Below are 17,555 nucleotides of genomic sequence, written 5' to 3' on the forward strand. Positions count from 1 at the left end.
TTGAAGTTGTACAAGACATTGGTCACATGGAATACTGTGTGTGTTCAGTTCTGGTCACCCTATTATAGGAAGGATATTGTTAAACTAGAAAGCGTGCAGAAGAGATTTACCAGGATCCTACCAGGACTTGATGGTCCGAGTTATAAGGATAAGCTGGAACCTTTTCCCCTGGAGCGCTGGAGGCTTAGGGGTGATGTTATAGGGGTCTATAAAATAATGAGGAGCATAGGTAAGGTAGATAGTCGACATCTTTTCCCAAAGGTAGAGGAGTCTAGAACTAGAGGGCATAGGTTTAAGGTCAGAGGGGAGATACAAAAGAGACCAGAGGGGAAATTTCTTCACGCAGAGGGTGGTGAGCATCTGGAACGGGCTGCCAGAGGCAGTGGCAGAGAAGGGTACAAAAGCAGTTGACAGTTACATGGGCAGGGATAGAGGGATATGGGCCAAATGTGGGCCAGCGGGACTAGCTTAGTGGTAGAAACTGGGCGGCATGGACAAGCTGGGCCGAAGGGCCTGTTTCCATGCTGCAAACATCTATGACTCTGAACTGCCAGCTGATGGGAAAAGCAAATAACACACCTAGGAGAGAAGCACAAGGTGACCCCCCCCCCCAATACCCCTGCCATTTCCTCTCTCTCCCTGTAGGGATAATGTCATAGCACCCCACCCACCACCACACCCGGTGACGCCAATACTTGCGCCTGAGCCTAGACTGCGAGAGTCAGCAGGCTGGATGACTTTTGAAAGCCCGTTCACAGAGTGACGTGTTTGTACCGAAAATCCGCAGCGTGCAATTTCCAGCTGGGGATACGGGACAGCAACAAAGTGTTGGAATCCTGGTTCCTTCGTCTCTCTCAAAGGGACATCTATCCCAGCTGGAGCACCAACTACTGCCCTGCGAATCAGGCCTTAACCTTACCATGTGAGCTACTGCTCTCTCACTCGGTCTCACACACATACAGGCGACAGACTCATAAGGAGCCCCAATAAGCCACGCCACAATGATGACTCCATGTTCTGTGGGAGCAGTACAAAACTGTCTCACCAATTATTTATTTTGATATAAAATAACTAAGAATTATTGGGAAACAACAGGGCAGGTGTAGACTTCTTAAGCATAGAGGTCATGTAGAACAATACTGAATTAAAATCACAGGTGAAAGGTTCAAATCTGTAGACCGGAACGTGCTGTCTAGGTTTGACCCCATTGGATGATTTGCCACAGCCTCGTCATTGAAGGACAACTTTGTACGGATCAGCATCAACTATTCCTGATCCAACAGAAACCACCTGGAATTCTCGATCACAATTCCAGTTGCGACAATTTGGCCAATTTCTGTCACTGGGCTATTATCAAAGTGGATACTGAAAAGCATCAAATGGTTTTAGTTTGTATTGGTCTAATTGGGAAACTCCTGGACGAAGAGGATGTAAGGAGGCGACCACTAACGGTTTCAACATTTTGTCCGTGAACGATTTTCCCCGGGATTTTCCCCTTTGAGGACTGGGCAGTTCAGAGTTATCCAGACAGCAGTCAGCAACAACACATTGGGATACGAACAACGAGTACAGAATTTTCATCAACTCCAGGATTCATATCCTCCCTTTCCATTAGTCTTCATCAGAGAACTCCAAATCTTCAACTACATCTTCATCTCCTTCTGTAAGCACCTTCAAGTCAGCCTGCGACAACTTCTTTGGAGCTGCTTTACTGGCTTTTCGGGAGACTCCACCTTCATCTGCTCAGGATTCAATGTAAAAATAGGTCATTAGAAAAGTAATAAGATCACTTAGACCGATATGATCTGAACACAAGCTCCATAGATCACACAAACTAAGACTAAAAAGATTAAAATATTGATGTGCACTTTATAAACGACCTTCACTTTCCCAGTAAAAAGCTTCATTGAAAATAATATTCAATTTTTGAGTTTCTCAAGCTTCAATATAGTAATCCGTCTCAGAATCAGGGAATTTACAGTGCAGAAGGAGGCCATTTGGCACATGGAGTCTGCAACGGGCCTTGGAAAGAGGCCCCTACCAGGCATCCACCCTATCCCCGTAACCCAGTAACCCAACCTAACATTTTTTGGGACACTCGCAGCAACTTAGCATGGCCAATCCACCTAACCGGCACATCTTTGGACTGTGGGAGGAAACCGGAGCACCCGGAGGAAACCCACGCAGACACGGGATGAAAGTCCAAACTCCACATGGACGGTCACCGGAATTGAACCCGGGTCCCTGGAGTTGTGAGCCAGCAGTGCTAACCACTGTGCCACCACGCCGCCCCCAACCTCGACGATTACAGAATAAAATGGCAGGCTAGTATCTATGTAGTCACTTTACACCTGCTCCAATTTCTTCAAACAGCCCATCACAAGATTCAGGTTCATGAAAGATTGTGGACCGCAGGCTGCCCAACACGTGTCGGCCCAGATTACTATCACATCCGAGCTAGATTCTGCTTTTGCCCCACTGTCTGTGCACCAAACTGCCCCGCCTGCGGAATACTGGATATAGATCAGGAATTGGAAAATTGGCTGATTTCTCTCTCCCTCTGAGGAGAGTGAGGCACTGGGGATGATTACACCGCCGAACATTTGGCCCAGTTGGATTGCACCAACTCAACAGAGGGCCAGTCAAGTCCAAGACTTGATGGTCTGCATGGGTCAATGCTCCGAAATAATACCCTTACCAGCCAGACCATTGAGGAGCTATCGACATGACTTCTTTGCGCATTCCCTGCCACTGCTAACACATTCCACCTCCCATTTATCTGCATGGAACTGCGAAGTTTCACTACAGCATTTCGTTGGTAATTGTCTCAACTATTGAACCTGCGCTGGCATATATTTGATGGACCAGCTGAGTCACACCGTTTAATTGATGATTCGTCAGCATCATTGCTGAATCTGAAGCACTTCATGAATCAGCTGGGTTAATTGCTCATCAGGCACAATATTAACCAGGAGCTGGTAAATCACGGAACGAAATTCATCATGATACTCCCAGGTACATCGTGCTGGTACAGGTCACGCAGCAGCTATAGGACACGTTTCCCAGGACAATACCATCAATAAAGCATTGCTACTGCAATAGCGGCAATAGGTGTGTTTAGGGAGCAAGCTATCACCATCAATTACATACCTGCTAAAGGAATCTGGGCTTACATGGAGGAAAAAAGTCCAAAGCATTAACTGTAATTTATTAGGTCCATGATTGTGCTCTTTCTTCAGTGACAATTCTGCTGAATCGTTTCAAGGATTAATTCAGGATAAAGCTCTCTTAATGACTTTCCCCTATCATTTTTTCTCCCAACCTATTATTTCTATTGATGTTTAGCTTAAAACTAGATTTCGCTTTTAAAGTGGCTTGCCACATTTATTGGCCTCCCGGCTGAAAGCACCAGTCTTGTACTTGGCCTGGCCTCGAGCAAGCAGGCCGGGCTGCCTGGCTCGGTGCTTGCAAACGAACCCTGCCCCTCCGCACACTGCGGTTGCGGCAGTACGGAGACCAGCCCAACTCTGGGCGTGCTGAGGCTGCGGTTACAAATTTCATTTTTTCCAATTAAGGGGCATTTTAGCGTGGTCAATCCACCTACCCTGCACATCTTTGGGTTGTGGGGGCGAAACCCACGCAGACACGGGGAGATCGTGCAAACTCCACACGGACAGTGACCCAGAGCCGGGATTCGAACCTGCGACCTTGGTGCCGTGACGCAGCAGTGCTAACCACTGCCCCACCGTGCTGCCCTAGTTACACCACAGTTGATGCGAACCCAATCCCCTGAGATATGGTATTCTGACCGGGGGAACCTACCCCATCTCATGGCGCCAGTGGGCTCACCAATCCGCTGTCAGTTTTACACTTGCGAGCATCCATACTCACCACCTATCTCGAGTGTGGGACACTATAACTGTAAAATGCAATGCTGCGTCTAGTTGTCAGAGAACTCCCAAGCTGGTGATTGGTTTTTCCCCCCCCCCAATCCATTTCACATTTGTAATTTCAAGGAGGATTTAGCTCTGGAGATTAAAGGTATTAAGGGATAAGGGGGCTGGGTTGGGTGAGGCTGGATCAGGGTATTGAACAGCCATCAGACATGATCATATTGAATGGTAGAGGAGGCTCGAAGGGCCGAATGGCCTCCTCCTGATCTTGGTCCGCACAGGAGACCAGGTGCGCCTGGAATCTGGCACCACCCTTGAGGCTCTGTAAATCTTCTCAAGGATGGAGAATCAGCCCAGAGATCCACATTGCGATTGAGCCAGACAGCACATCAGAGCGATGTGCCCTTCTGCAGACTGCAAGTCGCCATAGTCCCCAAGGACCTAAGGCTGCTCTTGCGGGAGAGCTCACTGGCGGTGATTCACCACACCTCAGGCGAGGGATCGGGTTAAGAGGGGCCTTCATGGGTAACCTCAGCCGGTACGGTACTTGAACCCTCGCTGCTAACTTCGCTCCGTATCACAAACCAGCTGTCCAGCCAACTGAGCTATAGTTTTGGTCGGGGCAAGTTTTCAGCAAAAAGGTTCTCTCATTTGGATTTAGTATCAACTCGTAACCGTGGAGCTGAAGTGGAGGAAATTGGCCAAATGGTTATTGATGGGCATTTATTTTAAGAGAAAAAAAAAAAATCTAAAAGTTGGTTAGATTTTAATAGAAAAGACCAGAAGTAGTTTGAACAGAAATGGGAGAGAAAGTAAATGGGACGATGGGGATCCGGAGCAACAACAACTTGCATTTACAAATCACCTTTCTTGCCGTAAAACATCCCCAGAGTGCCCCACAGAAGTGTTATCAAAACTAAATTTGAAATGAGCACGCAGGTGGGGAGACCAGTGAGAGGCACAAAAAAAGAGGGGGGGGGGGGGGGGGAGAAATTGCATTCGTTGACCATCTTTCATGACCAACTGAAGACTCAAAGCGTTTTACAGCCAGTGATGCCCTTTCCAAATGGAGTCACTGCTGTAATGTCGGAAACGCGACAGCTAATTTTCACGCAGCACGCTCCCACAATCAGCAAAGCAATGATGAGCCAGATAGTCTGTCTTTTGTGATGTCATTTGAGGGGTAAATATTGGCCAGGACACCAGGGATAACACCACGGGATCTTTATGCCCATCTGAGAGAGCGTGATTTCACACCTCATTTGAAAATGTAAACTCTAGACAGTGCAGCCCTCCCTCAGTACCCCACTGGAGTGTCTGCCTTGATTTTTGCACTCGTGTCCTGGAGTGGGGCTTGAACCCACATCCTTTGGATTTAGAGGAGAGTGTGCTGGAAGGAACTTGCTAAATCCTGGTCTGTGGTTAGCACTGCTGCCTCACGGCGCCGAGGACCTGGGTCCGATCCCGGCCCCGGGTCACTGTCCGTGTGGAATTTACACATTCTCCCCGTGTCTGCGTGGGCCTCACCCCCAAAACCCAAAGACCTTCAGGGTAGGATAATTGGCCACGATAAATTGCCACTTAATTGGAAAAAAAAGAATTGGATACTCTTTAAAAAAAAATTTAATCTCAGGGAAACCGAGAGTCCATCTGGTGGCCTCATGATAGAATTGCACCGACCTGAATCTCCTGTGTGAAGGTGATTCCCAGAAGAAGACCCACAGTTTGAGAGCTCTATGGTAGCCCATAAAAAGATCCGAACTCAACGGTGTATGTAACACCTCGCATTCAGAAAAGATTGCCGCCTACAAGGACCACAACCTCAGCAGTGACAATCCTCAAATCTCTCACACCCTTTCAGTCCCTGTTATTTTTTATCCTTTCCCTACCTCCTATTGTGTGTTTGTCTCATGTGTGTCTGGGTGGAGGGTAGGATGGGGTTTTGGGAGTAAACTTTGTTCCAATATTTCCATTATATGTTCATCTTTTACTCTTGTCATAAACAAACACTTTGTTAATGTTTCACTTATAAATCTGGTGCCTGTAACTCATTGGAGCAGTCAAGGCTTAAAGATCTCCGAAAATGTATCAATTATTGATGTTGGGACTCCGGGGTCTGTGAGGCTGGAACTGACCAGGGTGTCGTCATAGTGCTACCACTGAGTCAGGGCTGAGCAATGAAAACAACAGCAACTTGTAATTATATAGCACCTTTCTTGTAATAAAACATCCCAAGGCACTTTATAGCATTAAATTGCAAAATATTAGCCACAAGAGGAGATAATAGGTCGGATGATCAAAGGCTTGGTTAAAAATGTCTGAAAGGAGAGAAGGGGGTTAGAGAGGTGAAGAGGTTTAGCAAGGGAATTGTAGAGCTTGGGGTCTTCGCGACTGAAGACATAATCATAAATGCTGGAGTGTTTAAAATCGGGGGTGCTTAAGAGACCATATAGTCAGGGATGTTTACAGCATGGAAACAGGCCCTTCGGCCCAGCTTGTCCATGCCGCCCAGTTTCTATCACTAAGCTAGTTCCACTTGCCCGCATTTGGCCCATATCCCTCTATACCCACGCTGCCCATATAACTGTCTAACTGCATATTAAAAGACAAGATTGTACCCACCTCTCCCACTGCCTCTGGCAGCCCGTTCCAGATGCTCACCACCCTCTGTGTGAAGAAATTTCCCCTCTGGTCTCTTTTGTATCTCTCCCCTCTGACCTTAAACCTATGCCCTCTAGTTCTAGACTCCTCTACCTTTGGGAAAAGATGTTGACTATCTACCTTGTCGATGCCCCTCATTATTTTCTGGACCAGGATTAGATGAGTACAGGTAGCTTGAACGTTGTGGAGCTGGAGGAGATAACAGAGAGAGGGAGAGGCCAAACCACGGTGGGATGAGAATTTTAAAATCGAGGCATTGCATCAAGGAGGGGGTGGGGGTGGGGGGGGGGGGGGTGGGGGAGATCAGTGTAGGTCAGCGAGCACCGGGGTAACTAGCCAAAGGAAGGATGGAGTAGTAGTTCCAGGGAACTTACAGCCTGGCGAGTTGGGATCTGGGAGAGATTGGCTCAGAGGTGTAGCCATCTGGGATGGCCACTTACAATAAGAAACATGGACGCTCGCAAAGCCTAACAGGCAAAATGGACAATGTAAGGTTCAGGCAGGCTCAGAGCCTGAATGTATATCTGTGAGCAGAGAATCCAGACAGCATCCAAACCCCCAGCCGATTAGCATTTTAATGACCCATCTCCGTAAGACAAAAGACTGATACTCGGGTAACTGATACAATCCCAGACATTTTGGCATCTCTCCCTTTACTCAGGAAGCCTAAACAACAGGGTCAATGACCGCTTAGGACACGCCCGTCCATCAAAGCACCCGCCCCTTTATTGGCTCAGATCGAATACAGTGATCAGGAACTACCCAATTAATGGGGTCCAAACTGAAGGACCGCCCAAAAGTGCGCGAAACTCCCCAAGGATAAAGTGAGAGACCACCATGTGTTCGATCTCTCTTGGACCTGGCGCTCCGGCAACGTCCACCTCCAATTGCAGCACCACCAGAAGCAAGTTCAAGTTCAACGCTCGCTACCAGACGGATGAGCCCAGCTGAGCAGCAGTTACTTCTCCAGACCCGATAGACCCAGAATCGAACAACGGCCCCTGTTCCTCTGACCTAAACCGGGTGCCTGAAGTTAAGTACAGGTTGTCTTAGTTGTTAGGTGTAGTTTAACTAGTAGTGTCTATGTTGCATGATTAATTGTGTGTAAATAAAGTACCCTTGACCTTGAACTAACTAACTGGTGTTTGGCTCTTTGATCGATAGCCGGTTGAACCTTGTGGTGGTATCATTTGATACCTGGCGACTTTGAGCAATATAATATCGAGATCTAAAGAAAGAAGGGCAACCTTATTGATTGCCATATTTATAGCAGGTAAAAAAGGCAACAGAGGGACTATGCAGAGAATGTGAGCTGAAAGTGACCAGACTGGGGTTGTGCGGCTCGTGACTGACAGGAGCCAAAGCATTTTCAAAAAGCCACACTGGGACTGGAGGATTGGGTCAGCGTCAAAGGAGAAATGCAATGTTTGGTGACCAGGTCCATCCCACCCATCCCTTGTTGGATCTTCGAGGACTTGTCAAGTCTCAAGCTTTAAAATATATCTGTGCAACATACACGAGCGCTCACCGTACAAAGAATACACACCAGTGACTTCAAACCTACTCAGATAACAGAACCTGATTAACCGACACTTCTTACTAAATATAGTCCCAAAGCTGCATCCAAACAGGAAGCAGCGAACCTGACCAACTTCACCACTGCTTCTTCAACTCAAAAACAAAATCTCCAAGCCGTCAGGGGATCGAGCCCAGCTTTCACGCATCAAGCAATTAACACGTTGGCAGAAATCATTATTTTGGTCTCTCCTGGGAGAGAGCTGGGGGTGGGGGGGGAGAAGAGAAGAGAGAGAGAGACTGCACTGTGTAAATGATTGCTCGTTACGATACTAAATCTTTTGGGAAATGTGTGTGTGTGGGGGGGGGGGGGGACGGACGAATTGTTGTTCATGTGTCCGCATGCGCAATTGCGCTAGACCCGCAGGATGCAGCTGTATTCAACTCTCGTCATCCATCAAATTGCCACATTTTTCTTTCTGAACCTGTCCAAAATTATTTTTCTTGGGAGGTGCTGACACTGCTCACTAGGTACTCCTAGAGTCACAGCGTTTTTTATAGCAAGGAAAGAGGTCCTTCGGCCCAGCGTGTCCGCGTCAGCCATCAAACACCTATTTATTTTAATCCCATTTTCCGTAGCCTTGTATGCTGTGGTATTTCAAGTTCTCATCTAATGACTTCTTAAATGCTGTGAGGGTTCCCGCATCTACCCCCCTTACAGGCAGCGAGTTCCAGATTCCCACCACACTCGAGGTGGAAGGGTTTTTCTTCAAAACTCCAATAAAACCTCCTGCGCCTTACCTCAAACCTATGCCTCCTGATTATTGAAATGAAAATGAAAATCGCTTATTGTCACAAGTAGGCTTCAATGAAGTTACTGTGAAAAGCCCCTAGTCGCCATATTCCGGCGCCTGTTCGGGGAGGCTGGTACAGGAATTGAATCCGTGCTGCTGGCCTGCCTGGGTCTGCTTTGAAAGCCAGCTATTTAGCCCAGTATGCTAAACCAGCCCCTCCGCTAAGGGGAGAAGTTCCTCCCTATCCACCCTATCTATGCCCCTCGTGATTTTATACACCTCAATCATGTCCCACCTCAGTCTTCTCTGCTCCAATAAACACAACCTCAGCTTAACCAGTCTTGCTGAAATGCTCCAGCCCAGGCAACATCCTGGTGAATCTCCCCTGCACCCTCTCCAGTCCAATCATATCCTTCCTACAATGTGGTGACCAGAACTGTACACAATACTCCAGCTGTGGCCTAATGAGAGTATTATACAGCTCCATCATAACCTCCCTGCTCTTGTAGTCTATACCTCAATTAAGAAAGGCAAGTATCCCATATGCCTTCTTAACCACCTTATTTACCTGTCCTGCCGGTTTCAGGGATCTACTGACATACACACCAAGATCCCCCTGATCCTCTGTACTTCCTACGGTCCTACCATTCATTGAATATTCCCTTGCCTTGTACGAAAATGTATTACTTCACACTTTTCAGGGTTAATTTGCCCCCGTTCTGCCCAGCTGACCTGCCCGTCTATATCACCCTGTAATCAATGGCTTTTCTCCTCACTACTTATCACGCCACACATTTTTGCGTCTTCTGCAAACTTACTGATTATACCTCCTACATTCACATCCAGATCATTAATGTAGACTGCAAACAGCAAGGGAACCAGCACCGATCCCTGTAGTACACCACTAAACATGGCTTTCAGTCACAAAAACAACTTTTGATGATCACCCTCTGCCTCCTGCCACTAAGCCAATTTTGGATCCAATTTGCCAAATTACCCTGGTCAAAAGCCTTACTGGAGTCCACATGGACTACATCAACTGCACTGCCCTCATCTACACACCTAGTCAGCTCCTCAAAAAATTTGATCATATTTGTAAGACATGATCTCCCTTTGACAAAGCCACGCTGACTCTCCTTGATTAATCCTTGCCCCCCCCCCCCCCCCAAAGAATGCATGTCCACAGATCCCTGAAGAGGAATGGGCACGTGGATAAAATGGTCAAGAAGGCGCATGAGATTCATTAGCCAAGGCATCGAATATAAGAGCAGGGAGGCTACACCGGAACTGTACAAAACACCAGTTAGGACACAGCTGGGGGAGCGTGTGCAGTCTTGGTCCCCACACTATCGGAAAGATGTGCTTGCATTCAAGAGCGTATAGAGGAGGAGGTTGCCTGAACTGGAGAATTTGTGTTGAGTAAAGATTGGATAGGTTGAGGTTGTTTCCTTTAGAATAGAGGAGGCTAGGAGAGGCCTAATTGACGACTATAGCATTATTAGAGGCCCAGATAGAATGATCCTATTTCTTTGGGTGAGGGGATCATAACCAGGTGTCATAACCCTAATAAGGTAGGGAGGTTAGAGGGGGTTCAAGAAGAATTTCTTTCACTTGGAGGGTGGTGGGGACCTGGAACTCATTGTTGAATGGATATTCGAGACAGAAATCTTCATTACTCGAGAAGAACTTGGATCGGCACTTGAAGTTCCATCTCCTCAGAGGAAATGGATTAAGAGCTGGAAAGTGGGATTAAGCTGGTAGATACTTGTTGGCTGTGCAGATACGATGTGCTGAATGTCCTCCATCCATGGTGTAAACTTCTACGATTCTAAATAACCACATTTCCCCAAATTAATGGAATACAGAATTCATATCTCGTTTGGAGTTTGCTGATGTTTCATCTGCCCCCCCCCCCACTGCCGTCCCAATAAAAGTATCTTGGCTTCAGTTCAAACTTATGTCCACAGGGTTGGATACAGTTCTTATAGATTAATTAGACAGTCTCCAAAGTTCGAAAAAATACCATAACCTGTTCACATTCCCTCACATCGCTGGCAATGGCCAGCGGAAAGAGAACAGGTTATGATATTCCTCGGAAAAATACATTATCCTGTTTACACAGGCATTGCATCAAAGACTAATTGCACTCCCATAATAAGGACCCCCCCCCCCCAAGGAATACGCACCATCTGATTCATCTTCACAAGGTAACATGTCATCCTCCTCTTCGTCTGCACCACTCATGTCACACAGGTCGTCCAGGAAATCTTCATTATCCTTCTTGGATCCTCCTGTAACAGCAGAGATTGCAGTCAATGTCAAAATGAAGAGAGCCAAGTACTTTGTAGTGTCTACTCAATCAAGTAATCAAAGTCATTTTGCCGTCATCAGTGTTAACCAGGGATTGTGGGGAACTGTCTAGCACAGACTGGTTGATTCATCCAAGTGCTGGTCTTTGTATATCTGCCGGTAGAGTCTATTCTGGCTTTTGTATATCTGGAAATGTCTGAAATTGACTTGTGATGTCACCATGTCAATCTATCAAGCGACTCAACAGAAACAGTTATTCCCAAATATATTCCCTACCTTCAAAGAACAGGGCCTGGACTGAGAATTTTAAAAAAACATCATTCTTGGGATGTGGGCGTCGCTGGCTGGGCTGGCATTTATTGTCCATCCCCGAGGACATTTGAGAGTCAACCACATTGCTGTGGGTCTGGAGTCACATGTAGGTCAGACCGGGTAAAGATGGCAGATTTCCTTCCCTAAAGGATATTGGCGAACCAGATGGGTTTTTACAACAATCAATGGTTTCATGGTCATCATTAGACTTTTAATTCCAAAGTTCTGTTGAATTCAGAATTCACCACCTGCCTTAAGGGGATTTGAAACCGAGTCCCAGAGCATTACCCATGGTCTCTGGGTTACCATCCAGCGACAACACCACTGCCTCCCCACAGGTGGCGCAGTGGTTAGCTCTGCTGCCTCACATCGCCAAGGTCCCAGGTTCGATCCCAGCTCTGTCCGTGTGGAGTTTGCACATTCTCCCCGTGTCTGCGTGGGTTTCGCCCCCGCAACCCAAAGCTGTGCAGGGTAGATTAATTGGCCGCGTTAAATTGCCCCTTACTTGGAAAAAAATAATTAGGTACTCTTAAATGTATTTATTTTAAAAAGGAATGTGCAAAAGGATCACAAAAGGTTGTTCAAGTTAGAATGAGGGAGCCGTGTTTCACTGGGGCTCGATATTGACCCTTCAACTGGAAATCGGCTTCTCATCCAGCCCAGATAAACAGAATTAACATCTTGTATATCTGCGGGCTGTATGGGTTCAACATAGTATGAGCCAGTCCAATTCCTAATACGTTAAGCTGTACATGGCGGGGGGGGGGGGGGGGTTGGGTCATTGGGGGGGGGGGGGGGGGATTTCGATGGGTTAGGATGGAGGAAGGTCTGTGTAAGGGGTCGGGGTTGAGGGTGCTGGCAAAGGCGCTGCTTCCGTTGGCGCCGGGCAAGCACTCTGGGAGTCCGGTGGTGATGGCAACACTGAAGATTTGGAGGCAGCAGAGGCAGCACTTTAAGTTGGGGGCTGGGTCAAGGGAGATGCCAATTAGAGGGAATCATAGGTTCGAGCCGGAGAGGTTGGGCAGGAGATTTCGGAGGTGGAAGGAGAGGGGCATGAAGGTAATAAAAGACCTGTTTCTGGGGTGGACGTGGGGATGGGGGGTTTGCAAGGTTGGGGGAGTTGGGGAAGAAGTACGGACTGGCACAAAGGGAATAATTTAGGTACCTGCAGCTCCAAGGCTTTGCAAGGAAGGAATTTCTGAGTTTCCCAATAGCGCCGGCCCCCTCTGGTTGGAAGAGGTACTGCCGGATTGGAGCAGGGGGTGGTGCTGGCGGTTTACCGGAAGATTCTGGAGGCGGACGGGATGTCCATGGAAGGGATTAAGACCAAGTGGGAAGAAGAGTTGGAGGAGGTAGTGGAAGAGAGTCTGTGGTGTGCGGTGCTGCGAGAGTGAATGCCTCACCCTCACGCGCGAGATTTGGGCTGATACAGCTGATTAGGGCGTACCTCACAAAAGAGAGGATGAGCCGGCTCTTTAAGGGGTGCGGTGCGGCCCCGCAACAATGTACATATGTCTTGATCCTGCCCAAAGTTGGACAGGTACAGGAGGGTGGTCTTTAGCATCATCTCGGGGGTACTACATGTGGACTTGGAACCGGGTCCTCCAGAGGCCATCTTCAGGGTGTTGGACCGGCCCAAGCTGCAGGCGGGTCCGAGGGCAGATGTTTTAGCCTTTGCCTTGGGGGGGGGGGGGGTTATTTTTTTCTGCTGTTAACTTTAATTTGGAACATACAAGTGGATGTATCGGACTGCATATTGATGGGGCTGTTTTGTAGGGTTGTTATTTTGTTTGATGAAAATGCAGAGAATAAAAAGATTGGAAAAGAGGTTAAGCTTTACCGCACAGAAATGCCTTAATTAGCAGGAGGTACAGATAACTGCTGGAGGGAATGGAAAATAAAAAAAGCTCATTACTATAGTCCGGCTGCCGCACATTGCTGAGGCAGAGTATACAGAGTTTGACGGTACATTTGTCTTGACCTACAGATGCTCAATGCTGGGCTCCTATAAAGCAGAGTCCACTTTGACTCCAACTGAAAATTGTTTGGTAGCTTTAGGATCTGAAGCAAATGTTGTTGAATTAACCCCAACGCAAGAGACAAGACGATCCTTGAAATCAAATGCATTTTCAACCAAGCGTTCCTGCCAATTCAGCGAACACTTGGGTTTCCATCTGATAAGACTCTCCTTCCAAGAAATAAGTAACGTGAAGTAGGGCTGGTAGTGCCAATGTTGCAGTATCAAGACACCAAACCCGTGTGACGATAAAAAGGCAGGACGCCCACAGGAAAGCATGTTGGAGATACATTGTGTAAGAGCCCTCCCTGTTTGTTTCCTTTGTTCCCATTTTTTTTCTTTTATTATTTTTGGTCTGTGGACCCATAATCAGAATGTGCCTTTAGGCAGAAGAGTGCTTGCCAGGACAGTGCGTTCCTAGGTTTTGTTTTGGAGAGGAGAAACCAGACTCGCTGGCGGCGAGTGGATCTTAGGAACCGTTTTTTTGCAGGAAGTCAGTTTGATTGCCTAACTGACAACCAATGGGTTGGCCAGTGATAGTGTTCTGCCCGACAACAGTCAGCGACTGGTTCCTGTCAGGTGTTCTTTTTCGGAGAGAGCCGGTCAGACGCCTCTAGCCCCTCGGAGGAAGAGAAGCTGTGTTTCTCCCTCTCTCTGCGGTCTCTATGAGTCTCCAGTGAAGATCATTACAAACTGAAGGAAATAAAGTTCCCAACTGAGGGCCTAGCCTTGAGAAAGAAACTAACTAGGAGTCATTCATCTGCATCAAAGACCCTTTGTATTGGAATCTAAAGTCAATGCTCTGACATCTCTACTAGAATTTGAGACAAAGGAATTCAAGGCAGAGAGGGAAAAGTTATGATCCCATCAGACCTTTATCTTAGTAATAAGTCTTACAACACCAGGTTAAAGTCCAACAGGTTTGTTTGGAATCACTAGCTTTCGGTGAGTGATGAAGGAGCTGCACTCCGAAAGCTAGTGATTCTAAACAAACCTCTCGGACTTACCTGGTGTTGTAACACTTCTGACTGTGCCCACCCCAGTCCGACGCCGGCATCTCCACATCATGGCTACCTTTATCTTAGTTAGGGAAGACTCAATGATTCAGGGCCACAGCCGGTTTGGCAGGTAAGGGACGTGGATGGGTCAGAGCTTTGCATTAGCAACACGGTGATTATTGAAGTTAAACACCCTGCATCTGCTGCGATCAAGTTATTATACAGGATAGCGCAGTATCTATTAAAAATAACATAATAAAAATCAGGAGGTCTCTGAAGGTACTGAAACGAGACAGTCGGCAGATTTTCAAGTGGTCACTATGCAGCATTCCTTTTTTTTGGTCCTATTCTCAGTTTCTACATTCATCCTGAAAATCAATTTGACCAACACCTTGGAGGAAACCAATGAATTATCTCCAATCAACTTGGAACTGGTGCTAATGTTTTAAGAGCATTTTGGCTGGACCAATTATCTCGTGCCTGTGGCTCTCACTGAAATACTCTGAATTAAAGCTCCAAATATCCATTTTCCCCGTTTTTTATTCGCACTCGGAACGTGAGGAATGTTGACATAATCCGATCTCATTTCGGATTCCCAATGCGGACGTTGAGCATTCCCTGGTCGCGAACAGCAAGGAGAGAGAGGTGTCTGCTGCCACTCTGTTCCTGCTGTTCTTCGTTATGTTGTGTTTTAAGGTATCATTTCTCACCCGGATTTCGTCTGTACACAACTGTCAACAAACCTGGATGGCGTAGATAGAAACACTTGCATTTGTGCAACGCCTTTCAAGTGTCAGGACATCCCAAAATGCTTTACAGCCAATTAAATGGCAGAAGAATAGAAGAATTCATAGAATAACTAACAGGGCAGAAGGCCATTCGGCCCATCGAGTCTGCGCCGGCTGTCTGGAAGAGCATCCTATCCAGTCCCGCTCCCCTGACCTATCCGTGACCCCACCTAACGTTTGGGGCAATTTAGCACGGCCAATCCATCTAACCTGCACATCTTCGAATTGTGGGAGGAAACCGGAGCTCCCGGAGGAAACCCACGCAGACACGGAGAGAACGTGCAGACTCCGCATAGACAGTCACCCGAGGCCGGAATTGAACCTGGGCCCCTGGCCTTGGGAGGCAGCAGTGCTAACCACTGTGCTGCCTAGAGTATTCCCAAACAGCAATAATGGGCAAATAACTGTCTGAGTGGTTATGGTCAAACGATAAATATTGGCCAACGCATCAGGGAGCTCTGCCCCCACCCGATCATCTCTGACGATGCTGTGGGATCTTTAATGTTTCTCGGAGACGGTAGACGGGCTCTGGGGTTTAGCATCTCACACAATAATGCAGCACGGTAGCATAGTGGTTAACAATGTTGCTTCACAGCACCAGGGTCCCCTTAGTACTGCACGGGAGCGTCCGTCTGCATTTGTATGTTCAAGTCCCTGGGCCCCACAACCCTCTCACCCAGAGCTGACAATGCTACCAAGTGAACCGCCGCTGACACTTACTGTAAGTACTGCCGACAGCCACGGCCAACTCACGTTATCAGAATTTTCATCCATCATCTCTACTCCTCAGACACAAAGTAAAAGCCTACACTTTGGTGATGAATAAGATTGCTTTCATTGCACCAGTAATGCTGTGATAATGACACTGGATAGACAGCGGGTATGTGATCGAATTCCATTTATACAGGAACCCTGGGATGGAGAAATATAAAGACACTGGATCTTTCACTGGGTAAATATCAAAATTCTCCAGGTTAACCTGTCGGCAGAACCAGTGCTGAAACTCAGGAACAAGTTACAGTAACAATCTCTCAAACTGAACCCACATCACTACGTTTTCTTCAGTGCAATTTAATTAAACTAAAGGCATTAAACCAATTCTAATTGCGATCCCCAGGGCAAAACTAAGGTTTCAAATCATCCAAAGAGCTTGATTTAACGTCCAAGGGGAAAATCGGATTATGCTGCAATTTAACTCCTGCATTCTGAGGTGCAAAGTGGAGTTGGTGAGGTCAGGAGCTTCAAAGTTCCAGCAGGTGACAGAAATCCCAAACGATAGCTTTCCTCTCCATCTGATGGAGTCCTCGTTAATTTCAATGTCTCGCAGACTTTGTGGTCCTGATTGTACGGCCTCGTCAAGCCGACTTGATAACGTGATGAGGCTGATGAATCTCGCGCGCCATCTGGATCTTGCCCTCACAAACCTAGGTGTGCAGTTAAGTGTGCTCACTTAAATATATCGGTGCAGGAGTCTCCAAGGCCCGGGATGGAATCCTCGCTCCTCAGAGACATGGCACTGTTTAGCATTGGTCCAAAGAAACGTCACAGCACCTGGAGGGGTCTCCCAGGAGATCGGGCACTGGACAGGGAGATCGGTACCCTGGCTCTCCCAATGCCAGCCAGGCACCGTTAGTGTCAGCCCGGCACCCCCACACTGCCAGCCGGGCACCCCCTACCCTGCCAGCCAGGCACCGCGACAGTGCCAGCCAGGCACCCCGACAGTGCCAGCCCGGCACCCCGACAGTGCCAGCCGGGCACCCCCCACAGTGCCAGACGGACACCTGCGACAGTGCCAGCCGGGCACCCCCCAGTGCCAGCCCGGCACCCCCCACCCTGCCAGCCGGGCACTGCGACAGTGCCAGCCAGGCACCCCAACAGTGCCAGCCCGGCACCCCGGCAGTGTCAGCCGGGCACCCCCCACAGTGCCAGCCCGGCACCCCGACAGTGCCAGCCCGGCACCCCCCACAGTGCCAGCCCGGCACCCCCCACAGTGCCAGCCCGGCACCCCCCACAGTGCCAGCCCGGCACCCCCGACAGTGCCAGCCCGGCACCCAGACAGTGCCAGCCCGGCACCCCGACAGTGCCAGCCCGGCACCCCCCACAGTGCCAGCCCGGCACCCCCCACAGTGCCAGCCCGGCACCCCCCACAGTGCCAGCCCGGCACCCCGACAGTGCCAGCCCGGCACCCCGACAGTGCCAGCCCGGCACCCCGACAGTGCCAGCCCGGCACCCCGACAGTGCCAGCCCGGCACCCAGACAGTGCCAGC

The 17,555-nt window shown here is 48.4% G+C and overlaps 1 protein-coding gene across 1 annotated transcript in view; it reads right to left on the minus strand.

Annotated features, from left to right (window-relative positions):
- Nucleotides 1-1,009: 1,009 nt before the first annotated feature.
- The window catches only part of noc2l (NOC2-like nucleolar associated transcriptional repressor), a 205,497-nt gene continuing 188,951 nt past the window's right edge, over nt 1,010-17,555 (minus strand). Inside the window, exons 18-19 of the mRNA XM_072477726.1 lie at nt 11,050-11,154; nt 1,010-1,739 (exon numbers count right to left, since the gene is read on the minus strand). Coding sequence (XP_072333827.1) covers nt 1,612-1,739; nt 11,050-11,154 — 233 coding nt within the window. The 3' untranslated portion in view covers nt 1,010-1,611. The remainder of the gene's footprint in view (nt 1,740-11,049; nt 11,155-17,555) is intronic.

Source organism: Scyliorhinus torazame, chromosome 16 (genome assembly GCF_047496885.1).
Source record: "Scyliorhinus torazame isolate Kashiwa2021f chromosome 16, sScyTor2.1, whole genome shotgun sequence".
In the NCBI taxonomy this organism is placed as follows: Eukaryota; Metazoa; Chordata; class Chondrichthyes; order Carcharhiniformes; family Scyliorhinidae; genus Scyliorhinus; species Scyliorhinus torazame.